This window comes from Sapajus apella, unplaced genomic scaffold, assembly GCF_009761245.1.
Source record: "Sapajus apella isolate SASKATOON/1434 unplaced genomic scaffold, GSC_monkey_1.0 scaffold122, whole genome shotgun sequence".
In the NCBI taxonomy this organism is placed as follows: Eukaryota; Metazoa; Chordata; class Mammalia; order Primates; family Cebidae; genus Sapajus; species Sapajus apella.
In genome coordinates this window covers 6157147-6183842 of record NW_022437062.1, presented here as the reverse complement: position 1 = coordinate 6183842, position 26696 = coordinate 6157147, and the positions used below count along the sequence as shown (strand labels likewise).

The 26696-nt window shown below is 40.8% G+C and overlaps 1 protein-coding gene across 3 annotated transcripts in view; it reads right to left on the bottom strand.

Moving 5' to 3' along the window:
* Positions 1 to 18539: 18539 nt before the first annotated feature.
* Positions 18540 to 26696, bottom strand: part of LOC116538725 (neuroendocrine protein 7B2) — a 51681-nt gene continuing 43524 nt past the window's right edge. For 2 of the 3 annotated variants that reach the window (XM_032261241.1, XM_032261242.1), the window contains exon 5: positions 22463 to 23056. In XM_032261241.1, the coding sequence (XP_032117132.1) occupies positions 22886 to 23056 (171 nt within the window). In that variant the 3' untranslated portion in view covers positions 22463 to 22885. Of the gene's footprint in view, positions 18932 to 22462; positions 23057 to 26696 lie in introns of those variants that run through there. The other variant, XM_032261243.1, reaches the window with a different exon arrangement.

Sequence of the window (26696 nt, the reverse complement as noted above, 5' to 3'; positions counted from 1 at the left end):
CGTATTTTTTTAGTCCAGCGTTAGGGGGGAGAAACATCTACTAGATGCTGTTAGGAAAGTGAAATATATTTTTTTAAGTAAAAAAAGAAGTCTGTATTAATCTTTAAAATCTTAGTCTGAATGTTTTGATTGTGCAGATGGCAGTTTCTACACATGAACTCGAGGCTACACTTTACAATTCTCTATCATTTTTTGTTATATCATCCAGTAAGCAACAGTTTGTAGTTGCCTGCAGGATGGGAGCATTGAACCAGCTTAAAGACCTATCTTGCTCAGCTGGGTCCCTGGAGAGATAGGTAATCAGAAACACAGAAGACACTTAAGCATTGACCAGTTCAGCTGAAGCCCACCACCAAGCTGAATTGGAGGCAGCTGTTCTCCCAACGTGCAAACTACTGTATTCCTCCCCGCAAAAGGGAGCATATTTTACAACTTCATTAACTGCTTCTTATCTAAAATAAGAGCTTTAGTCTTTTTTCCTCCCCCTCAAGACTTTTTTTTTTGGCCCCAAATCAAAATACGAAGAGTTGAAATTTCTCCAAAAATGGAAGTGATTTTTGGAGCCCTCACACTGGTTTTCTCTATTTCGATCTATCAAATCATGACTCTTCATCAAGCGTCTCAGGACGTATTTTCTATACTAGAACCCCCACTTTTCCCCCCCAACAGATCCCCCCCCATATCCCAGGGAGAGAGGGGTGTGCACCGCATTTTTCTTCATTCTCACATCTCGCCGGCATTATAGTATTTCCTGCCACTAGAATGTGAGGTTCGTAAGGGCAGGGGCTTATGTCTCTCTTGCTCACTTCGATTGCATGAACCACATAGAGTATAGTCTAACACAGCCGTGGGATCCCATAATAGCTGTGGATTGAGAATGTTCAGCAGATTCCCACTAACTGGGATTTATCAACTGAGCCAAATGCTTAAGATATAATCATCGTGGATAGGGTATGAGGCCTTTACCTCAGAGTTTAGAGTCCAGTATGTTTCTATTTATGTGGAAACCCAAGGTTTTTACCCCATATTTGTGTGTTTTCATAGCTCCCAGCCAGTTATTGCATGCCATTATCCAATCAGGATGAAGGCATAAGGGTAAAAATTCCCTAGACGGCTCTAAACATGGTTACATAATTAAAATCTGCGTTTAGTGAAGGGAGAAGTAGAAGACTCGACGTAGTCGAAGGTAAAACTCTTAAATCTGAGATGCCTAAACGATAATTGCCGAGAGAAAAATTTAAAAAGTAGTTTCGAGAAGAATTTAGAGTACTTTCAAGATTTAGAAAGGGTGCTTTCGAGAAAAATTTTCGGAGTACCTTCGAGAAAAATTTAGAAAGAGTACTTTTGTGAAAAGTTTAGAAAGTACTTTCGAGAAAAATTTAGAAAGGGTGCTTTCGAGAAAAATTTAGAAAGGGTGCTTTCGAGAAAAATTTAGAAAGGGTGCTTTCGAGAAAAATTTAGAAAGAGTGTTTGAGAAAAATTTAGAAAGAGTGCTTTCGTGAAAAATTTAGAAAAAGTACTTTCGTAAAAATTTAGTAAGAGTATTTCCAAACTACTTCGAGGTTGTGAGAAGAGTAGATTCTGCTCAGCCACTAGTTTTTAAAAGTAAAGTCCTTTTCCTCTTGTTTTGCCCACCAGCCTATGGAATTGTACTAGCCTCGCTCTAACCCTAAAAAGTCAAAAGACTGCTACTTCCCAGCTTTAGAGAAGAACTTTGAAAACCTACAGAGAACCAGTTTGGCTGTAGAGACCCCACCCAGGCAGAGCTGAAGGAATTGAGAGACAGACTTCCACATAGAATAGCAAAGTGGGCCCTGTTTAGGGGGGCCAGCAGCCTTCACAAACTGAGAGCCTCCCGGACTGACAGCATTTCAGGCTGAAGGCCCGAAGCAGATGCTGATCCACCTATTTATTTTCTCTGAACAGGTGATTATTATTAACAAACAGGTGTTCTGTATTTTCTCATAATACAGAAATCTACCAAGTAGGCAGCTGTTGCCCGCTTACCACTGATTACAAACAAGCTAAAAGGTATTCTTCACGAGGGAGCCACGGGGGCAGGGTCAGATAAAGTCAAAGAATTGTTTTAACCGGTGTATGATATTTATACATTGTCCTGCCATTTTGGAATGCCCCAGGTAGTTTTCTACTTGGGGGCCTCGGGGGGTGCCAGCTAGGTTTTCCTTGCCATCGTTCTTCCTAGCAAACAATATATTCTATCATACACTCAGCATTCATCAATATTCAAAAACTTAACATTTCTCAACACAGACCTTTATAGAAGAGTTTTAGACCTACAAAAGCTATTTACAGCTGTGCATCCAATTGCAGAGACTATGTGTGCGTCTTGCATTGGATTAAAAAAGAATAAAGCCTTTTACACATTTGGAACTGACCTTGTATACCCTTTCTAAAGAAAAAAAGTATGAAACTATAAACTTGACAGTAATTAAGTAAAAACATTTACAACAGTCAAATAGCAGTAAAATGGATCATATTCAAAATACATTTTTCTTATAAATTAGTAAGAAAAAAATACCCACAAATAACCCAATAGGAAATAAAAATTGGCAAAGCACATGGCCAGGTAATTCACAAAAAGAAAACCTGGACAACAAGTAAATACAAAAAGATGCTAGATCACACCAGTAAATCCGGGAAATACAAACTGAAATGAGAAGATACTTTTGCTTATCTATTAGGTCACCAAAAATTTAAAAGTCTGACAATATCCAGTATTGAAAAAGGTACAGAGAAGCAAGCAATCAAATGCATTGCTAGTGAGAAGGTAAATTAACGCCATCGTTGCAGAGAGTAATTTGTCAATATGCGTTAAAATTAAACATGCACTTAGTATGACACCCAGAAATTAAAGTTCTAGGTAAACAAACACCTTAGAAAAATTTGAACGTGTGTATGAGAACTAGAAACTTGTATAAGCACGTTTATTGTGGTATTGTTTGTAGCAATTTAATGTCCATCAACAGGTATAGGAGAAGGCATAAGAAATTATTTTATTCATATGGCAAAATGCTACATAGCTAATAAAAGAAATTGATTATATTTTTATATTTTAACATACAGCTCAAAAACATAGGTTTTTTTTTTAAAAAAGGAAGCTGCAGAATAAGTAGTATGATACCATTATGTATATTTTATAATGAACATATAAAGATAGCATAAATTGCTTGTGAAAACATGTGTTCATGTGCATGTATAAATAATTGGAATCCAGACCTTTAATCACGTTCACTGGAATCAGGAGGAGAGGAGGTGAATCAGGCATGGAAGACAAAAGAAATTTCAACATTACAAAACATTAGAAAATTTTATTTTTTGAAAAAAAATCTTGAAAGAAATATGACAAAATGTGGACAATTTTTATTTCTAAGTGCTGGGTACATAAATGTTTGTTAGATAATTCCCTCTACATGTTGATAATTTTTTAAACCCTCAAAATCAAAACAAATGTGATGTTTCTATTATGATTTCAAGGGTGATTTTGATCATCATTTGGAAATGGAATATTTTTGTTTCCCACGTGTCCTTTGTAACCAGCTCCAATCTGAGGAGGCATGTTTTCAGAATGCAAACAAGCCCTTGTGTAAGTGCATCTGTCTGCTGACCTGTCTGAGGGCTCACTCCCGGCTCTCCACCTTGCTGTCTATGCCAAACCAGTTTCCTGTGTATGAAAAATGCATGTGCGTATGAAAATTCTGGACAATGTTGCCAAATACAGGTATGTGAAATGAGTTATTCAGGACCATTGTAATAGAATTCATGCCCTATTTCATACATGTATTTATTGTGTATACTCCATGTACAGTGCAGTATGTAAAAGGTGAAAACTTCAAACTATGAACATAATCCTTCACAGTCAATAGTTATGGCACAGTGGGAAAAAAAGCACTGAACTTGGAGTCCCAAAAGTCAGAGTAAATTCCTGAAAGCTCCTCGTAGAAGCTGAGTGTCTCTATTAGGCATTTAAAGTCTCTGGGCTGAAATTCAACATCTGAATTCTAGGCATAGTGATAACAGCCACCTTTGGGTAGATGCTGGAATTAGGTAAAACGAGCTCTGTCAAAGTGCCAGGCACCCAATAAACATCAGTGTCTACATGAATACCAGAGTTCAGTTGGGAGCTAACACAAAAAACCGTAAGTTGTACATCAGCGTGTGTTGGGTCTTATGAATCTTTAATTCACAGTGGATTATGCAGGGGGTGGCACACAGCAGATGCTTGAGAAAGCTGTGAAATGAGTACTTGCATAGGAAGAAGAAAGGAAGGGAGGGGAAGAAGATAAGGAGGAAAGAAAGAAATAGAGGAAGAAATAAAGAGAGGAATGGAGGGAGAAAGGAAGGTAAGAAGGAAGAAAGAGAGAGAGGGAGGGAGGAAGACAGAAAAGAAAATGAGTGATACCATTCTAGTAAATGGCACAGCAACTTGTTTGTTTATTTTGTAAAACCAGAAAATAGTTTTACCAAACACTTCTGTTTTTCGCCTGCACCATAAGAATCACTCTAACCTAAAGATACCCTTCTCAGGATGGTTCCACTGCTAAGAATAAGAGACCAGGAGATGCCCAAATGTCTAGTTAGACAGGCTGAAACTCCGATGCCAAGAGACTGGGGAGTGAAACAAAACAGAAAGACAGAGACAGAAATGCAAAAACTCACATACCCAGTGCCTAAATGTAACAGAGTCTGCGTGAAATGAGGCTCCTTTCTTTGCAGGCAGGATAACTTGTTACATTTGAAAGGTTTACACTGAATGTATTTGTTTTGTACTCTTTGATGTGACCTCACGCTTGGAAAAAAATGCGATGGGACTTTATTCAGTTAATAATTTTATATTTTCCCTTATAGCTTGAACTACTGTGTTCTTCATATTCTAAATCTCTGGGGCAGGGCTGGGGGGTGTGCTCTCTGAGAAAAGCTCATTCTACTGCAATGTTTAACGCTTGGAGAAGATCTGTTGAAAGCACCTATTAAACTGCAGGTTGCAGGGTTTTGCCCCACTGTCTCAGGCTATCCTGCTCCTCATTAAAAAAAAAAAAAAATTGGTTTATTTAGTTCATTCCCAGTCTTTGTTTCCTTGATGTCTCTGCTATTTACTAGAAGTCATTTTAGGAGTCACCTCTTCACTCTTTTGTTCCTTGTTAAAGGCATGGAAGTGTACATGTGATGATTGTGCCCTTGCTGCAGCTCTCTGAATATGTCACTTGGACTGGTTCATTACATCTTATACAATATTCTATGAATGTAAAGTTATTGTAAAAATATTACAAACTTATTGTAGAAAACTTGGAAATAGAGAAAAATATAAAGAAAATAAAAATATGCAATAATTCCACAATCCCCAAATAAGCAGTTTGCATCGACACACTATACATGTACATATATGGATTTTCTTCTAATTATATATATATATATATATATATATAGAGAGAGAGAGAGAGAGAGAGAGAGAGAGAGAGAGAGAAGATGCTGTATGTAATAGGATGCTTTAACTTTTTATTTTAATGATTTTTTTAGGACATTAAAATTCTTCAAAAATATCATTTTAACAGTAGTATAATATTCTTTTGTATGCTTAATGTACTCTAACATAACATTTTAACTATTTTCTCTTGTAGTAGTAACAATGTTTGTGTGTGTGTGTGTATATATACATTTCTTAAAGTTGATCATGAGGTCAGGAGTTTGAGACTAGCCTGATTGACATGGTAAAATCCCATCTCTACTAAAAATACAAAAATTATCTGGGTGTGGTGGCACCTGCCTGTAGTCCCAGCTACTCAGAGGCTGAGGCAGGCGAATCGCTTGAACCCAGGAGACAGAGAGGTTGCAGTGAGCTGAGATCACGCCACTGCTCTCTAGCCTGAGTGACAGTGAGATTCTGTCTCAAAAAAAAGAAAAAAAAAGATGAAGAAGCTGATGTCTAGAGAGGTTATAACTGTCTCAAGGACACACAGCTCTATGAAGGAGAGGAAGAATTCACAGCCGCTGACCCCTATGCCCCATACACTGAACTTCTACCCTCTATACTGTGAGCTAGAGTCTACACCATACACTGTGTTAAAACTGATATTGAAATACCACTATTTTTACATGAAAAAAAAATTCCTAAGTGCCAAATGACTTAAATAATTCGATAACTGGTATTGTCAAAACATTTGGTTGTGTAAAATATGAACACATAAATGAGGAATATGGGTTTGGATATCACATGAGTTCACTTATAAAGAATGCTGAACACATGGCCATTGAAAACCCAGATATGCCCTGTCTTGAGGTTTCCTATAAAAACTCAAGTCTGCCTATTGCCATTATAACCATTATTAGTGACTGTATCAGTCTCTCTCACTCACTCTCTATATCTATCTATCTATCTCTCTCTATATATATTTTTGTTGTTGTTTTTTGAGGGAGTCTCTCTCTGTCACCCAGGCTGGAGTGCAATGGTGCAATCTCAGCTCATTGCAGCCTCTGCCTCCCTGGTTCAAGCAGTTCCTGCCTCAGCCTCCTAGGTAGCTGGGATTATAGGCACTCACCACCATGCCTGGCTATTTTTTTTTTTCATTTTCATTTTTAGTAGAGATGGGTGGAGGAGGGGTTTGCCATGTTGGCCATGGCTGGTCTCATTCTCCTGACCTCAAGTGATCTCCTTACCTTGACCATTCAAGGTGCTGGGATTACAGGCATAAGCCACCATGCCTAACATGTATCAGTCTATCTTTAGGAGCTTATAATAAGTTCAATGTTTTGGGAGCCTTCTTGAAGCAGAGAAGGATGGAGCTGAAGGTGAAAAGCAAATTCAATACCTGCTTTCCCTTCTAAAGATCAATGAGAATTTGTACACCAATTTGGATCACAAAGGGTCCAAATTTAAATCTCTTCAATCTTGGTTCCTTCTCCACTCTTTCCTTCGTAGCATAAAAGGTTGGATCATCTGGCATATGATTTCTCATTCCTTTAAAAGAAAGATGAAAAATGTAAACTGTGGGCTCATCACTGCTTACGTCAGAGCAATACATGTGTGCTTTATATAAACTAACCATTTGTCTATTAATGTTTGCAGAGAACTCTGTAGACATAAGGCATTTGGGACATACTCTCTGGAGAAATGTGGTGCCTTTGGAGAGGGGATCAGAGATGGAAGAAACCAATAGTAAGGGAAATTCTTTTATACTCCCATGTGTAATATAATGTGAAAGTAAATCTTCAAGCTGAGCATCAGGCTGCATTTTCCCTTAGGTTGAAATATAGCCAGTAGGAAGGAAACATTTCCACGGAGACGAGGTAACCTTGCCTGCAGTGTTTGTTTCTACGCTCCGTTTTACTTTTTCGTGTGACAGAGAAAGAAAACAAAGCTGACAGACTCTGTCCCCAGATACCAGCTTCCAGATGATCTCCCTTGGTTCTCCCAGATGGAGCAGAGGTTTTCTGGTGACTCTGGTCACTGCATCAGCCTGAGCAGACAGGATCTTAGAATCTCCCAGATGCACGTGTCTGCCTGCCCACGTCTCCACGATTTTGTAGGAAAGTTGCTGAGCGTGGGATCGGCTCTTAAAGACTATAAAGTGTGATTTTTGGCCATGGGGACATTAAGCCAAAGAAGAAAAACTTTCTGAAAATAAATCATAATGATTTTTGCAGTGCTACTCTGCTAGCCAGAGCAATCCATGGATGTCCGTGGAATCATTAGGGGGTACTTCCCCTAGAGAAATGTATGTACTGGTCTCTTGGCACTAGCAACTCCAAAAAGTCTACCTAGCCAACACCTCAAGACTCTAGCCAGAACCCCTTGTTGTGCTTCCACTCTTCCAAGGAAGGAAGAAAGAAAAGAGAGAAGGAAGGGAGGGAAGAAGAGAGGGAAGGGAGAGAGGGTATTGGTTCTTTTAAATAAGAAAGACAAATCATTTCAGATAGCAGCAGCTTCCCTTAAGTGGTATTTAAGCTTTAGCTGTATAGTCCGAAATATCTATTTTAACAGCAGTTATTACTATGTGAGCTCTGCACTGTCAATCTAGAGAAAAGAATCTTGCCACTAAGAAGAATTTCAAAGTGAGAGTTGGCTTTTGATACACACATATGATACAGACATCCAATTGCACAAACATAGCAAAGAACATGAAAGGAGTGCACGGCTGAGCAGTAAGCATCCACTCCTGCCCCTGGTGTTCAATGCCAGCCGGATGGTCTCCAGCTAATGTCCTCTCTGCATATCCAACACTTGAGCCCAGAGCACATATGGCAGATCACCACATTCACACCTTTGCTCCTGCTCCTCCCTCCCCTCTGAATTCCCCACTCTCATCTCTTCTGGTTGAATTCCTCCTCTGTCCTCAAGCCTCTTTCTCAGAGTCTTCTGCCTTTTCTATTATTTTTGTCATATTTTTCCTTTATTATAGTTACATGCACCGTCTTCCATGAAACATAGACTCCTTGCATGGAAGAAGTGTCTCCTTCCTCCTCTTTGAGTCCCTGTGGCCCTAGCACAGGCTGAGTTGAATCATAGCTAAACTGCTCCCGGTCTCCTCATCATTTCCACTGCTATCTTCTATTTTTATCCCATCACCTGTAGGAACTGTGTCGGAAGAACTAACTGCTAGACTTTATCCATAATGTGGTTGCCAGTGGGAGTCCAGTAGCTGTCTCCAGTCCATCCTGCCTCTTCAGTGCCCACCCCCGAGTCCGGGTCATGGTCATTTCTCACCTAGAAGGTTACCGTTGCATCTTTTCCGCTCTCCCCACTTTCACCCATGCTGACACACAGCCACTGGACATGTCTTAACTCATGTACTAGGCCATGTCCTTCCTTTGCCTAATTCCTTTGTCTAACACCCTTTCTTGCTGCCACTTACCAAATTTTTAAATTATGCAATTTGTGGATTTGCTTGGTTTTGTCTGTTCCTTCCCCATGCCTGTAAACTCTGTGGGGTAAAGAACCATCTCTGTGCGAATCACTGAATCCCTGGCCCTTACATGGCACTTGGAGTACAATGGATGCTCCCAGACCTGTGTTGAATGAATAGACTAAAAGTGCAGGTGTTCTCATTTTCCTTCATGTTATAACCCTTGCTGTAGCTCCCTTTTCCAGATTTCTCCTTCTTTTTTTTTTTTTTCTGTTTGGTTTTTTTTAAGAGACAGGCTGTTACTCTGTCACCTAGCAGGCTGGAGTGCAGTGGTGTGATCACAGCTCACTGCACCCTTGACCTCCCAGGCTCAAGTGATCCTCCCACATTGGCCTCCCAAGTAGCTGGGACTACAGGCACACACTAATTTTTGTGTTTTTTGTAGAGATGGGGGTCTCACCATGTTGCCCAGGCTGGTCTCAAATTCCTGGGCTCAAGCGATCCACCCACCTTGGCTTCCCAAAGTGCTGGTATTACAGGCGTGAGCCGTTGCACCTAGCCTGGTTTCTGCACTTTACCTGGAACTCATTGGAGAACTAAGCCTCAAGAGCCTCTGAATCCATTCCCTCCAGGGGAGCCTCAGTCCTTAGCTTTGTTATAGAATCAGAGAGCACATTCCTGTGCTGTGCGTGCCCCACCCACTGAATAACAGCCCAGGCAACGATGGCACAGACTTACTCTGGGAACCCCAACTGCCCCCCAATAAGTTCTCCTTGTAAAACCAATCACAAGACAACATTCCTCAGACCCCAAAGAAGTGAGTAAGCCTTACGGCCAGTGTCAGGGTAACACCCACTCTGCTAAAAATATCATAGTAAAATTTCATGAGAAATAAATAATGCGCTATTGCCTTGTATTTCTGGGAAACCTTAAAGATTTGTTGTAGAAAGATATTTTAGTTTTCTTAGCCTGGTGAAAAAGCACGCATAGGAAAAACCATATTGGATAAGAGAAATAATATTTGGGTATGTGGCCAGGAATCATGCACATTTTGCCACTTATTTCATTTTATGTTTTAATCTTTTTGGAAACAGGCAAGTAACTAGCCAAGTACATTTGAAGGGCATCCATAATTCCAGATGCCTCTTCCTTTACAATTTATTGATGAGGGACTAAGTAGCTCACCTAATTCACCTTGAGGAGACAGGAAAATACTTGTGGCAACAGCATTTTATCATGGTTGTAAGGCTTCTGAAACATAATTCCAAACTATAGGAGTGGTTTACAGAGCCATCTGGGTGGAGATGGGCTGATTAGAAATGTGTGGGGTCTTAGAAATACATTCAGGTGAAGTCAAAGCATGTTTTTCAGATCTGGTAGATTTTTGTGAGACTACTTATGGCTGGGTATAGTTTCGCGGGCTTCTCATAGGGCAGGGGAGTTCTGCGTTCTCCAGCCTTCCTTCCTGGGCTCTTGTCTTCACCCATCCTCACACCATTTCTGGTGGCAATTGTGTGCAAGGTTTCTCCAGATTCACTGTGTATCAGAGTCACTGGAGAAACTAAAAAATTAAAAAAAAAAAATTGATCCTCAGAGCTTTCTCTAGACTACTGAATCAGAATTTCCTGGGCTGAGGCCCAAGAATCTGTATTTTTACAAAGCTCTCCACATGATTCTGATAAGCAGCCAGGTTTGAGAATCACTGGTGTGGTGGAAAGAATTCTATTTGCATCTAAGCTCCACCACCAGTTACCTAAGCAACTTTAGAGAAGCCAACTCTTGGTCTATCAGGAAACAGAGAAAATGATGCCTACATCACAGAGCTATTGAAGAATTAAAGGAAGGCACATATGTGATCTATCCCAATGCAAATTTAGTAGGTTCCATTAGTTAATACTTAGCTGATAACCTAGAAGCTTAAAAGAATTTTTTTTTCTAAAAAAGTGTTTAGCTTCCTCTTCTGTGTTTGATTCCTTATGAAACTTGGTTTCCCCTTTTGTCAGTCACCAAGGATAAGGCCATATGTAGATGAATTATAAGACCATTATGCCATATGTTCTAAGCGCCTTCCGAGTTCATTGCTGCAAGAAACAACATTTAATGTATGTTGTTTTCCGATACATCTTTCCAAATTGCCAGTACAATTTCCATTTCTGGGAAATTATATAGACATGTCTGGATCCAGTTCTTTTATTTTTGCATTTCCAACTGCTCTGTTTTCCTTCTTTCTTCCCATCAAATTCTTATATTTTGACAGTTTTATGACCAGCTCTTCCTTGATCTTTTCCTTCCTATAATATATTGAATTGAAATGAGTCCATTTTCTTTGGTGAGCCTTCTCTCCAAACACAAAATACTCAAGTTCACATTCGCCTTCTATGAGTGGGTTAACATCACACAAAGTTTGTGGTTTCATCCATCATAAACAAGAGTGTTTTAAATGAACTCTGTTTCTTGTCTCCCAAGAATCACAGAAAGGCTAAGGCAAAGTGAAATACATTTTCAGAAAGAAAAGTTACTTATTAAAAATAGCAGTGATAAAAATATGTAGATTGATTTAGTGGGAAGAATTTGTAAATTGTTTTAACTTAAAAGGAAACACTTGCAGGCATCCACAATGAATCAGGAGGGAAATACTCTGGCTTCTTCCAAAAGCTGTTTACTCCCTTTGGTGTTCATAAAACATATCCAACAAAAGCCTTTTCTCTTATGATGCGAGGGAAGAAGGCAAATTGCATTTGAGAGCATCTGATCATACTTCACTCAGGAATGTTATGGGTTTTGGTTGTGTGCCCAGTTGATCTGAGCTTATTAGCAAACATAGTAATAACATTAGCTGCTGACAGTGTTTGGTATCAAACACATCCATTTGCAAAAATAGAAGAAATACTATATTCATATTTTCAGTGCTCCCCTTAAACACTGCAATGTGGTTTGAGTTGTGAATCTATTGAAGACATCTTTGATGCATCAACAGTCAAGGCATATGTAGAAAGTGATTTGGAAAATTTTTCCTGGGTTGTTGGTGGGGAAGGGAGATAGTGTTGGGACATCTCGCCATTCTCATTCTGGCTTTTTCATTGGCCCCTGCCACTCCCTAAGTCCATCTTCTGTTAAATGAAAATAACTCCCTCTCTCCTATCCCAACCTCTCAGAATATTCTGGAGTATGATTGACTAATTGCAAAGAAATTTGACCTTCTTGGATTACTGGTGCCATCTAAATACCATGCATTATTCCCCTGTCGGACACTTTAAAATAAGATGAGCCAAAGTGAAATCTTCTAAAAGCTGTGGAGGATAAATAAGCTAACAACCCAACTCAAAAACAACAACAACAAAAAAGGCAAGCATAGTGAAAAACGATAAAGGTCAGCCTCCAGTGTTACCTTTTTCATTCATACTGCTGTACGTTTGGGATCTATGTCACGGGGGTGGTTCCTATGTTAACGCTAATGATAAAGCTTGAGTTTGGTTTATATCTGTGCTGTAATTACTCATCTTCTTTAAAGCACTATTTCTTACTCTACGAACCAGGAAGGTGGGAAAAACAATCTCACATTCCACAATTTTCACTCTTCTCCTTTGGAGCTATTATCAGATAGTAAATTGATGGCAAAACTGAGATCAGGACAGCTGGGCTCTACTTTGACTTTTGATAGAGCTTCAGCTTACCTGGGCTTTGGCTATCCCTATGTGGAAAATACAGATCAGTGGTCTTCAACGTTTTTGGCACCAGGGACTGTTTTTGTGGAAGACAATTTTTCCACGGATGACAAGGGGCAAGGGGCAAGGGGCATATGGTTTTGGGATGAAACTGTTTCACCTCAGATGATCAGGTATTAGATTCTCATAAGGAGTATGCAACCTAGATCCTTCACGTGGACAGTTCACAATAGGGTTTGTGCTTCTATGAGAATCTAATGCTGCCACTGAACTGACAGGAGCCAGGGCCGGGGCAGTCATGCTCACTCGCCCACGGCTCACTTCCTCCTGAGCAGCCAGGTTTCTAACAGATCACAGACCAGTATTGCTCCGTGGCCCGGGGGTTGGGAATCCCAAATATAGCTGATACCTGACTCCTCAGGAGACAGGCTTCTGGAAGCAAACTGGAACACCAAGTAGATGCACTCCCACAGATGTTGAAGTTGGAAGAGAAAGAAAAACATCTATTTTTCTGCTGCTGTTTCTGCTATGAGAGATGGTAGCTGCAGGAAGAGTCACCATTCTTGTGTGAAGACAATGACTTTTGTGTCAAGACAATGTCACACATCAGTGGTAGTGATGTGGTGGTGCCAGTGACAACCACCACCACTTCCTGACCTCTGCATTCCAGCTATGTGGGTGACCTTGAATTGGTTAAGCCCAGCTGTGGATCCCTGCCTCATGCTCCTCCACATCTTTAAATAACTTTGTAAGCACATAATTTCTTGCACTAAATCCTTTCATCTGGAAATATCCAGAGTAAATAATTGATTTCTTGCACTGAAATCTGATGAATCCTAAATTTGGCACTAAATCGAGGTTTGACACAGGTGCTATATTGCACAGAATTTATCTTCACATCAATTTGATGAGGTAAGTATTACCTTTCCCATTGGTTACATGAAAGCACTCAGGTTCAGTGAGATGGAAGTATCTGCTCAAGGCCACACAACTTGTAAGTCACAGAACCCAGAGTCAAACTAATTACAAATCTAATTGCAAAGTTTTTGTACCTAACTACTCTGCTCCCCGAATCCTGCCAGGCCTAGGCTGTTGCTAAAGCTAGACCTCATGAAGCTTCAAGGAATATTACTTTCTCAAGACATACTCCTGGCTAGATATGACAATGGATTTTGTAGACAATGTCCTGGAACACTTTGAAAGGTGATGGCCTGAATACTTCCCTGACCCCTCCCTTAGGACTATCCTCCAAGCTAGCTCCCCACTGAATGGCCAATGTTTCCCAAAGGTTCTCTGTTCTAATCCCCAAGACGTGCCACAACATGTGATACTAGTGAAGGGCTGGCATATGCCTTCTGCACTGCCCATGTGGCTATCCCATGGTCAGAGAAACACTGGTCCATGAAAACTCACAGCAGAACCCAATGCTCTGTCTGCCCACAGGTCTGCCTTCATGGTGAGCAGGGCTGTCACATGGGTCTGGTCTATCTACCTAATAAATGAATCATGCATGACCATCATGGTGTGCAGCAAATTGACATATTTGGCAGGAACTCTATGCCTTGACACTTTCTGAACTACCAACATATGGGCAGTGATTCAGAAAAGAAGTGGGTAGTTCTACTGGCTGATTCTAAGTAAGACTTGAGAACTATGTACACAACTTTAAATCAATCTGTAAACCCCACCAAATTGAGAGGTGATACCACCCTTCCCTCTGTACATAGTCTAAGATGATTTACCTTTTATGACTTCTTTAAAACAATCCATTGGCCGGGCATGGTGGCTCACAACTGTAATCCCAGCACTTTGGGAGGCCGAGGTGGGTGAATCATGGGGGCAGGATTTTGAGACCAGCCTGACTGACATGGTGAAACCCTGTCTCTACTAAAAATACAAAAAGTAGTCAGGGTCGTGCCACGTGCCTTTAATCCCAGCTACTCAGGAAGCTGAGGCAGGAGAATCGCTTGAACATGGGCGGCGGAGGTTGCGGTGAGCCAAGAGCGCACCACTGCACTCCACTCCAGCCTGGGTGACGGAGCGAGACTCTGTCTCAAAAAAAAATAAAAGAAAGAAACATTCCGTCTTGCTCATTCATTCAATGGCAAACAGTTATGCGGCGTGCAAGATATCAAGATAAAAAGAAAATGAGACACACCCTGTGGCTTCAAGGAGCTTTTAACCCAATTGAATGAGGCACACGCGTAGTAAGTAAACAAGTATTAGGAGTGCTAAATTAAGTTTAACCCAAAGCTACCTTCTTACATAGTGTAAGCTCGGCCTCAAATTTTCTCTGTACGTAGCAAACTATAGCCTGACTGGATGTGTACACAGGCTGTAACCTACTCTTGGGCCAATCACTGAGATTCGGCCAAAGGCAGCCAACTGTTGAAACCACGTTCAGATAAGGCAAACACCAAAATGTAACCAGTCTGGCTCTTCCTGTCCCTCACGTCTGTTTTGTGGACCTCACTTCCCTTTTTCTGTTCATAAACTTTCTTCAACCACATGGCAGTGCAGTGTCTCCCTGAACCTATTTTGCATATTGTTCTTTGCTCAATTAAAGTCTGTTCAATTTAATTTGTCTAAGGTTTCCCTTTAACAGGTAATAGTGTACAGGGGAGAGTATCCACTGTGGAGTCCAAGAGACTAAATTCAAATTTCAGCTCTACCACTTAACTAGTTGAGGAGTCTTGGTTAAGTCATGGAATCCTTCTGCCTCAATTACTTCATCTGTAAAATGTAGGGAGGGACATTTACATGAACAGTGTATACAGAGCCTGCTCTACTATATATAGAGGAACTCTAATCATTATGTCCTGTTACAGGGACTGTATGAAAGTATGTGTGAGGTCCCTCAGGAACACAAAAAGGGATTATAAGAGAGAAATCATTAACCATGCCCTCCCCTGCCCACTCTCAGCTAGAAGAATGAGTTCCTCTAGCTGACACTCTCATCTATTCATTTATTTATTTATTAGATGGAGTTTCACTCTTGTTGCCCAGGCTGGAGCACAATGACGTGACCTTGGCTCACTGCAACTTCCATCTCACGGGTTCAAGTGATTCTCCTGACTCAGCCTCCCAAGTAGCTGGGATTACTGGCATGCGCCACCATGCCTGGCTAATTTGTGTGTGTATGTGTGTGTATTTTTAGTAGAGATGGAGTTTCACCATGTTGGTCAGGCTGGTCTTGAATGCCTGACCTCAAGTGATCCACCCACTTTGGGCGGATCACAAAAGTGCCGGGATTACAGGATTGAGCCACTGCACCTGGCCAACAATCTATTTTAAATAAATGTTCCCATGTTTCTGGCTCCCCTGTCACCCTGGCCAAGGCAGTGGCACCTTAGTGATCACCCTGCGGCAGACGGAGGACCTGGAGAGTTCTGTTCCCCAGGCCCTAACCCTGTGGCTGGTATCTGTGAGATGTATCCATGAAGCTTGGTATCTCTAAAAGGTTTCAAAGCAAAGAGGAGGAGAAAAGATGTTTCTGCTGTTCTTTTGTGCCTAACTGAATAAACAGGAAAGGTCCTCCTCAAAGGCTTGCCAGAGAAATAGAATTCTGTTCCAGGAGTCTTGGGAAGTGTGGAGTGGGGGTCCTGCTGCTTCTCATTGTGTGGCAGTAACCGTGGAACTGTAAATCAAGTGGATAACTCCAGTTTTCCAAGGTCCTATCACCTGCAGGTAGCTGCCCAACTTAGACCCCCAGCTTGCTGGCAGAAACTCTTCCAACTCTGAATTGCTCCCTCCAGGAATCTCCAGGTGTATTTTGGAACACTGCATGGTTGGGTGCAAATATATTTGGAAGAGCCATTCCTAGAAGACTCAGCCCGGTGAACCTGGCACGTGACTCACTTTGAAGGTGGTGGAAAGGGAGGGTGGCTTTGCATAAATGCTGTAGGAAACACTCAATGATCTTTTTTTCTCTCTTTGTAGCAAGAACAGAGGAAATTCTTTTCTCGAATGACCCCATTGTAAACCCCTCCTCATGTTGTGTAGCTGCTCTGGGGCTCCAGCTGGCTGTGCCCACAGTGGGAGTTCAATCAGGATGAACGACTGTGGTGCTACCTCCATCCTCTTCTTTTCTCCACATGTCCCTGGGGTGACTACAACCACCTTTGTGGTTTCAAACATCCTCAGCTGCAACACTGTGGAAAGACTGAGACAGGAGGTAATGACCCTCTCCAGCCCCCAGGCAAATCCCTCTGTCTCTGCTGCAGATGCCTAGCTGACTCCATCCAGAAAGAAATGCCTTTCTGAGTCTGTCTAGTGGAGGTTCTCCCGGTCTTCTGCCTTTAAGTTTCCCACTTTTTCGGTGAAAATCCCTTCTCCTCCTAGCCACTCTGACTTCACCAGCCAGTTCACCACCACGAACCCTAGCCAGATTTTCTCTCCCGTGGATCCGTCTGCTACTTCCCTAGCACCCTGAGGCAACTCTTCATTCATTTTCCTTTTTTGCTTCCTCACATTTTTCACAGGCTTATCTAGCCTTATTCTATCTCATCCAACATTGCTATTTCCAGGCCAGTTCTTACCATGATCTACTCTTACTTTTTAACCTTTAACTGTGGTTCTATTGTGGAAATTTTCAAATATATACAAACATAGAAATAAGTGCAAGCTGGGCATGGTGGCTCATACCCGTAATCCCAGCACTTTGGGAGGCCAAGGCGGGCGGATCACTTGAGGTCAGGAGTTCAAGAGCCACCTGGCTAACGTGATGACAGCCTGTCTCTACTAAAAATATGAAAACTAGCTGGGCATGGTGGCGGGCGCCTGTAATCCCAGCTACTCGGCAGCCTGAGGCAGAAGAATTGCTTGAACATGGGAGGCAGAGGTTGTGGTGAGCTGAGATGATGCCACTGCACTCCAGTCTGGGTGACAGAGTAAGACGAAAGAAAGAAAAGAAAAAGAAAGAAAGAGAGAGAGAGAAAAGAAAGAAAGAAAAAGAAAGAAAGAAAAAAGAAAGAAACAGAAAGACAAAGAAAGAAAAAAAAGAAAAAGAAAGAAGGAAAGGAAGGAAGGAAGGAGGGAGGGAGGGAGGAAAGGAAGGGGAGAGAGGGAGGGAAGGAAGGGGAGGGAGGGAGGGAAGGGGAGGGAGGGAGGGAAGGAAGGAAAGGGAGGGAGGGAGGGAGGAAGGAAGGAAGGAAGGAAAGGAAAGAGATATGCAATTAATTCCCAGGTACCCTTGACCTAGCTTCAGGAGTTATCAGTGTATGCCAGTCTTGATTATCTATAGCCCTGTTCCCTCTCACCCCTTCACCTCAACACTACCACTGCATTATTTTAAAGCAAATCCAAAACATTGTATAATTTTATCTGTAAATCACTCAATATTTATCCCTGAGAGATAAGGGCACTTTTTAAAAAATAGCCATTATATAATACTATGTAACTCTTAAACCATACCAAAATATTCAGTCACTGTTCAAACTTCCCTGATTGTCTGATCAAAGTTTTTCTTAATTTGATTTGAGTCAGGATGCAAATAAGACCCACATACATTGTATTTGGCTCATATGTCTCTTAAGCCTTTTAAAATCTATGATAGTACCCCACCATTTTTCCCTCCTACCATTTATTTATTGAAAAGAGCTAGGCTACTTATCCTGCAGAGTCTCTTCACGCTGGATTTTGCTGGTTATTCCCAATGACGTGTTGAACGTATCTCAGTTCTACCACCTGTAAAATGGGGATAATACCAGAGCCATGAAGTTCACAGCATTATTGTTAGGATCATCTACTAACATGTATGTAGATCAGGTTGTTCTAGTAAACAAAGAAATTGTTCTTTATAGTGCTTTAAAAAGAAAACTTCATATGCCAATGCTTGCATACATGTTTGTTAAGATGCAGCCAAGTGAAATGTGTGAGCTCCTTGAGTCCAGCCTTCTTTATTGGTGTATAACAATGCCCAAGGGCTGGATGAACTACATAATCAAAATCAAACGCCAGCTTTTTACAGGCTTGGCCAAAATAGTACAACCTCAAACACCATTTTAAACTGCAAGAAATCTGAGCCGTTCATAGTCTTGCTTTTTATTGTTGACATTCACATTTCAATTTTTATGATCATTTCAGATTCACATTTTAAAAACCCAAAAAAACAGAAAAGCTCTTATCTAATTTAGCAGAAAGCAGGGCCATCAGTGTGAAGACAATACACTATCAACATACAGCTGCTTTTTATCCATAATTATCTATGTAAGAAACATGCTGCCATTTACAGGGGCTCTATTAACACGTGCACATAAATCATGCTGAGGCCTAACAGGTAATGTGGGTTTTCATCCATCCAGCATCTTCTCTTTATTCTGGGTCCTTATCCTCATCTGAAAAATGGGGGACAGACTTCTTTGCAACAACATTATCCAGTCTCTGTCCTTGTAGATATGGATTGATACTCTGAAAAAAACAAAAAACATGTGATTTGGTGTCATATGTGAACACCAGATATAGACATCTCAGAAAAGAAATGAACAAGAATTGTTTCTGGCCCATCGGGTTAACAACAATACACCAGTGGTACCTACCAACTATCAATTATTCCAGTGTACTAATTAATATTTCAGTGGCCTATGAAACATTTTCTGACTGATAGATGTCTCTAATTGTGTTTTTCACACAACTATAGAGCTCTTTATCAGATGCAATGTGGTCTCTTAAAAAATTATTCTTGGGGTAAGCCAAATCTTTGTTAGTAGTCCTTGCCAGTAACATAGATACCAAGACCCATCAGAAAGATAAGTACTATTCAATGGCCCTAATTAGGTAGGAGAGGGAATCTAAAATGCATTAAATTATATCTTGCAATAAGAATATTCTAAAGGAGAAGAGTAGGGCCAAGTGGGAATTAGCATCAGAAGATTGGTCCCAGATCATCCTGTTACTGAGATTGATTCTTCCATGCCAATATTTTACTAAAGAGAATTCCTTAGAGGCTCGAGCAATCATTTCTACCTTCCTTCAGTCAAATTAAAAAACCAAAGAAAAAAAGGAAGCTTCCCGGAAGGCTCCTTTGTTTTTGACTCAAGACTCTGTACTCTGAAATGACTTTCATGTGTTGGTATTCTTAATGAGTAAAGATTTTTCCATTCCTTCTCTAATACATATCTATTTTTTGAGGTTTGGATTTGAACTAGTAACTGAAACTTTACAAAATAGTATTTAGCAAGCAGAAAAAAATTCAAAAGTTTTGGAAGATGTTTGTATATTGAAATTGCCTTCCAATAACGGAACAAAAATATAAGAAAGAAGCTGTAGTTACAAATGATCAGCAATCCCTGTTGCATGCTAGATTCCCATGTATGAATGGAGGTTGTTTACAGGTGGATTTCTCTTGTCTATGTCATGGCTTGCCATGACTCTTGAAGGGTGAGCAGACATTCTCCAAAAGAGAAGGAATGAAACTGGAGTTTAGCATTTACAAATGTTCTTTCACATTCTGACTGGTAAACGCATGAATCATGAAAGGTCCAACTCACTCTGCAAAGATGCATCCAAAGAAGATGAGAATTTCAGACATCTGAAAAGTGACATGTCACAAGACAACACCTTGCTGATAATTCATCTTAAAAATATTTAAAATGATAAAAGTTCCTTTTATCAATGACAGTGGTTTGGCCTACCCTAGGGAATCATATCAGAATCTTTGGGTAAGTGGAGCAAGTGTGTACTGAAAAAGTATATTCAGCATCAGAAACATTTTGTTTAGTAATATTTATTCCAAAAATTCGAATATGTTAAAGGAGGATACGAGATGTTCAAGTTGATCAAATATGGGATTAAAAGGTTCATAAGCTATTTAAATAAGATAAATAGTAGATCTAAAATATAACAAGATACAGCTTAAAAGTTTAAAAGTTAACAGTTATCTAAAGGTAGGTTGACCTTTTATTTGTGAAGCAATTAGGAATTCAACTGGATTTAGGTAAGTACATAAAGTTGAATAAAGCCACATGGGGTTTGGTCGCAACGCTGAGAAGAAACATTTCTCATGGGAGAAAGCCCTGCCCAGACCTAGAACATGCACAGGTTGGAGGAGAGGGGAAAAATCAATGAGGGAGAAAAAAAAGGAATCAGGTGAACTTTTTTGATAAATATTTAACTGAGTATTAAATCCAGCACTTAGGAATAATAATGAGCCTTGATTTTTGTTTTTTGGTTTTTGAGACGGAGTCTCACTCCGTTGCCCAAGTTGGAGTGCAGCGGTGCAAACTCAGCTCACCACGACCTCCACCTCCTGGGTTCAAACGATTCTCCTCTCTCAGGAGCACACTACTATGCCTGGCTAATTTCTGTTTTTTCAGTAGAGATGGAATTTCATCATGTTGGCTGGGCTAGTCTAGACTTCCTGACCTCAGGTGATTCACCCACCTTGGCTTCCCAAAGGGCTGGAATTACAGGCATGAGCCACCATGTGTAGCCGAGCCTTGGTTATAATTGTGCTCTGAAGAACTCAAGGCACTTCTATATTTATCTTCTCTCACTTGGGCAAGAGACTTGTAGGGTACACAGAGAACATCATTCCCATTTCACAACTGGAAGAACCACTGGGATTGGATCTCTGCTTTCAATGCCCTCTGGAAACTCACAGCAGATGCTGAGCTTCACTGGAGGAGGAGTTCACTGTTCAAAAAAGAAAGCTTATAGTTTCTTTATATTGATTCATGCACTTGGGGTTGGGGGGGCATGTTAAGGTCTTCAATCAACATGGAACAGTATCTGAGACCGATGTTGGGCAGGGGCCAAGTTGCTTCCTTATTAATCCATGGTTTATCAGGCCATGGTATATGGCATGAGAATGGGTCTTTGTAGATGCCTAAGAGTAGGAAGAATTTGATATCTCTAGGTCAAAGTGACCCTTCTTTTCCTAAATTCTAAGCCTTTCCTGTGTGGAGGAAATTGTGACTAAAATCCTTTATAACACGTGCCTTAGCCAGCATTCTGAGTTTTGGTAATCACTAGTCTCATGGAAAAATGACCTAAATCATGACCCATGGTCATTCACTGAGTTAGGGCAGAAGGAATGGTGGGCCAGGAAGTAGAGATAATTAAAGCTTCAGGTTAAGTTATTCATTCTGGGTCAGTCATTGATCTTATCTGGAAATGCTCTTGTTGCACTGTAGGGAGATATTCAAGCCATGTTACTGGTAAATTATGTGTATTTTGAGCTCCTAGAATAGAATTCTTGATGTTCTCTCAAGACCACATTGTCCCCTTTGGACCCTTTCTGTCACCATCTGCTATTGGAGGCTGTCATCACCAAGAAAAAACCCTTAATAACTCCGTTAACTCTCCTCAAAAAAGATTTGTTTCCAGAGGTAAAAATGTTGTACTTCTTGCACAGAAAATTGCTGTAGGTCCTCGGTGTTTTGTCAGGCAGCACAGTGGCTTGAACCTTCTGTTGTGGGAGCCTGGGGACTGACGCTGAGGCCAGAAAATCCACACCTCTTGAAGCTATCTCTAAATGAATTTGGCAAAACCCATCAGAATGGCCACAATTACCACTTCCCAGATTCCCACATTTTGTGAGGTTCCAGGCACTTGCTCTTCTGAATAAATAGTCAGTGGCTTTGAGTACATGGTTAGGTTCGTACATTTTAACTAAAATGGTCACTATCTCATAGCACTTTACCATGTAATAGCAGGGTGATTTCCCCCCCTTTCACCTGAACAGAAAAAAGAGGCAGGTGGCCAGGCCCTTCTGCCTAGCAAGGTACCAGTGGATTAGCAGAATGGACTTTGATCACTTATTAAATCTTGATGTTATAAAATACACTGGAAACCCAAAGCAAATGTGATATTGGGTTTTACATGAGGCAACATTGTCTATGAAGTAGCTAAATGTGGAGCACCTAGACCAAGTTCTTACCTTGGGCAGTCCTGGGATGGCTTAAAACTAAGCCTGTAGTAAATTCAACAGATAGCGAACACATATTATAGATATAGCAGATCTTACATCAGTCAGGCTAGCCCAAGAAAAAAGATATATAGGAGAAATAAGGTTTGCTCATCTCTTCTTTTACTCTCAAATTCCTTCAAAACTATTTCCTGGAGCATGCAGCTCAGCACTTCCCTGTTTCTGTCTTGTGTTTTTATAGAACTGATACAGATGTGTGATTAGTTTTCCCCAAGGGCCTACAGACCCTGGGAGGGCAGACAGACCCTCATGTCTCCCCAGATATCTACCACACTGATGGGGGAAGCAATACACCTTTCCTGAAGGAAATGGAGGTGATGGAATCACCGCACACTGGGCGTTCCACTAAAAATCATCAGCTAAAGCTTGGGAGAGCCATTGCAGAAACCAAGGGCAGACTTTCTGGGCGTGGCCCTCGTCACAGAGACCAGTGTTTCTCAGGACTGCACAAGGGAGGATTCTGACTCCCCAACAAGTGAGGGTTCCAGCCTATTTGCTTCCCCACTCAGAAAACTCCAAGCATCCCAGCAACAACCCAGCCAGCCGCGTGTTACCCTTCGCTTTCGTCTCTCTCCTCCCTTCATCTTCTCGTAAAGGAGTTTCTTGTTCTAGAATGGGGAGAAAAGAAAACAAATGCAGAAGTATGGATCAAATTTGGTGAATGTCTGTTTTAAAAGCAATACTTGGTGTGTCCCCCGGATATTTGCATACACATATTTTGGAAACAAAACTAGATGAAAGGAATGTCGTGTCAGAAAGATAGACCACAAGAGAAAAGCTGGTAGTGGTTCAGCTTTTAATAAAGTCCTCTGCAATGCCCTGAGGCACACCAATGTCATCAACAATCACGTAAACAGGGAAATACAGCATTTTAAAACACAAGGGGTGCTGGAAACCCATCTCCTCACTTTGAACAGCCTTTGTTTAAAACAAATAATTTTATCTCATTTATTTTTGTCTCTAACTCCCTTTTTATAAACTGTACACATAAACTGCTCTCTAGAGTAGTGTCTGACTATTAACAACAATCCCCTGTATAAATAAACGAGACATTCTGACTTCTGCAACCATTTCGTCTGTGGTGTAAGTCAATGCCCCCAGTCAAGACAATTGGAAAACCATTTGGTCTATAACATTTTTAATAGAGTGAACCTTTTAAAAACTGCCAAAAAACTTCTTGGCAGAAAGGAAAGTTATGCTGTGTCGGGGGGAGGGCTCTGTTACCACAGTTTGTATAAGTGTTTCCACATATTGCTGTATTTCAAACACATAGTGGGCTTAAATGAGCTCTAGAATATCAGACACATGCTCAACAGATTTCCCTTTTATTGAGATTATAAAAGACAGAACACTTAACCTGAAGGCAGAAAGGGAGAAGGGGATTTGGGGGAGCTTTACTTGTGTTGTTTTATTTATTTGATTTTTTTATCTGGAGGAAAATAATGTATAAAAGAGGTGATTCATTTTGTTCTAAATAAAATATCCTGACATTGATTTAAGAAAAAAATAAAAAAAGACAATGACAGAGTTCTGATAAGGAACAAGTTTATACAACATGCATCCTCTGAGCTGTCCACTTATCCAGATTTATTTTCAGTGGTAGATTTGGAATTGAAAATGACAAATGCCAAGAATGAGCTTCATCATTTTTCATGTTCATTAAAATCCACCCCACCTGCAATTTACAATGCTTATCTCTTGCCCAACCTCAACTATGCAGGGAGGCGGTACCAGGAGTGAAGAAGCTTCTACTGCCAAAAACGCCAGTACTGGCTACAACCTCTATCTACTGCTCACTTCGGGGAATGAATCAATTTAATATCAGAAGGGAGAAAAGGCAGACTTGCAGATCGTTTCCTTGAGGAATGAGGATATTGCTGCGAGGCACATTCTCTTCAGTCTGTGGTTGCCTTTCTGTGATTGTAAAAACTCCTGAGGCAAAGAATGTCGGAAGAGCTGGTGTTAGAGCTGGGAAGGCAGGGAAGGGTTGAGGACAATGGCTTCTTCATGTGCACCATCGTTTTCAGCTGTCTGAGCCAAACGGAGTGCAGAAGAAGCTGAGAGCCAGTACCACGGGGTGAGACTGTCAACCAGCCCTGGCAGAGGTCCCCTGTGCCATCAGTTGGGTAAAGGCAGCATCAGTTAATTCTCCATTAGAAGATCTTGGGGCAGATCATACCCATAAAAGTCTTCATTCAAAAAGAAATGCAAAAGGTCTGGCTAATCTTCCTTTCAAAGACAGTCCCCATATCTCCTTAAGAGCTAGGGTTAGGATTAGCAGGATAGTGATTCCCTATCCATGCATGAATGTGTCTGAGACATTCCTAATTAGCCCTGTTATTGTATGGACTTGAAGGCAGAGATTGGCTGGTATGGCATGGGTAAGAGAAGCATACAAATTGAGAGAAAGGAAATCAGTTATCTCTCCTCACATCCATTCCTTGTTGATTCTCTGGGGAGTGGTGAGCCTGTTTCCCATGTGAGTAGCAGGTTCAAGTTCATTAAAAGGGCTTTCCATGGTGCCATCAAGATTTTGGACAACTGTCCAGATCTTGGTTTCAAATTACACTCCTAAATGGAACCAGGGGGCTTCCTGGAGAAATATCTGATTCTAGTGCTAGGAAGGTAAGGATAAGAATTGATGAAGATAGAATATCTAATTAGGTCAGAAAGTAAAGAAGTACTCAAAAAAAATGATGGGGACTTGTCAAAAGGAAAGAAAAGGCAGCTTGAGGAGATTCCCACTGGCCAAACTGAGGACAGTTTGAACATCAAAACACATAATAATGTCCATTATGGAATCCATGAATCCATACTTATAGTTTATAAATAAACAGATTTATGAATAAATAAACAGAGAAGCAGGGGAGACTCTTGCTTAGAATAGAATGTCAACTACTAAATGCAGAAAGAACAGTGGAGAAAGAAAATAATCATTTTGCAACTATCACCATTATCATTGAATCTGGTAAGCATCATCAATGGATGCTGTATTTGTTGGTTAAAAGTTCAACAGGGAGCAGAATATTTACACAGCCCCAAAGTGTCTTCTCAGATTATTAATTTCCAAGGGAATTTTATACCAGAGAAACCTAGAGGGCACCACTTTAACTAAGTGAACAAAGTTAACACAACCAGTCATGAGACAAACTGACATCATGTGCTTCTTGATGTAAAATACTAAGCAGGACATATCGAAAAAGGCATAACTCAGGTCTAATCACATGGAAACCTGAGTCAAATCCACACTGAAGAACGTTTGACTCAATAAACATGTTAAGGTCAGGAAAGAGGAAGAAAGTCAGGAAGGGGCCTGTAGGCCCTCATATCTCTGTGGCTCAGGCTCTGGCTGTGATCAGCTGCTCATGAAAAGGTATGAAAGCATTTGGAAAGGAGAAACATTTGCTTTTTGAGACAACTTTTTCTTAAGCGAATATCACTCAGCAGTTAATGTGTAAAGGAGGAGTGGGTTGCTGGCATGTACAGTAGCCAGCCAGTGTGGTCACCACTGCTGTAGTCACACACATTGTCTGGAAAGCAGCCAGCCCTCGACAGGACTCAATAGGACTACCACACAGGACACGTTAGGAGCAATGAGCCATGAAAAGATGGGGAACGGATTCAGCCTGTAAAGTACTCTTGAGTCAGACGATGGGTTCAAATTCCAGCTGTGTGTGCTGAGCAGGCTCCTCAGCTCCCCAAGCCTGAATTTTCTCATCTGGAAAGTAAGAATGACAAGGAAGTGCAGACTGAATGAGATTACTATTTAGAAAGGTGTCTGGCATCTAGTATGTGCTCAATAAATATTACTCTTTACTACTGTATTATAGTATTGTGTACTATGTAATACAATTACTACTATTATTCAACTTTGCATTCTCATTCCCATGCCTGGAAGGCATATGATGTGCCCTCAATAAATGTGTCTTGGTGCATTAACAAAGAGAGAGAAATGCAGGAAACAAGACAGACACTGAAATGTGTAATATGTGAATCATTGTTAAAGATGCAGCTCAGGTCCAGCTATTGTCAAAAAACAAGGAGGCGTTATCAGCAGATAAGGAAGCAGGGTCTTAATGCTGTTCTGTCGTGAAAGATGATGTCTCTGTTAACTTGAAGGATGGTTGGGCTGAAGAACAGCTTGAGATTGTTATTCCATATAAGCACTGAGGAAGGTCCGAGGGTCACCAGTTTAGAAAAGCAAGACATACTCAATTCACACTTCCATGTGAAAACCAAGGAAATCAT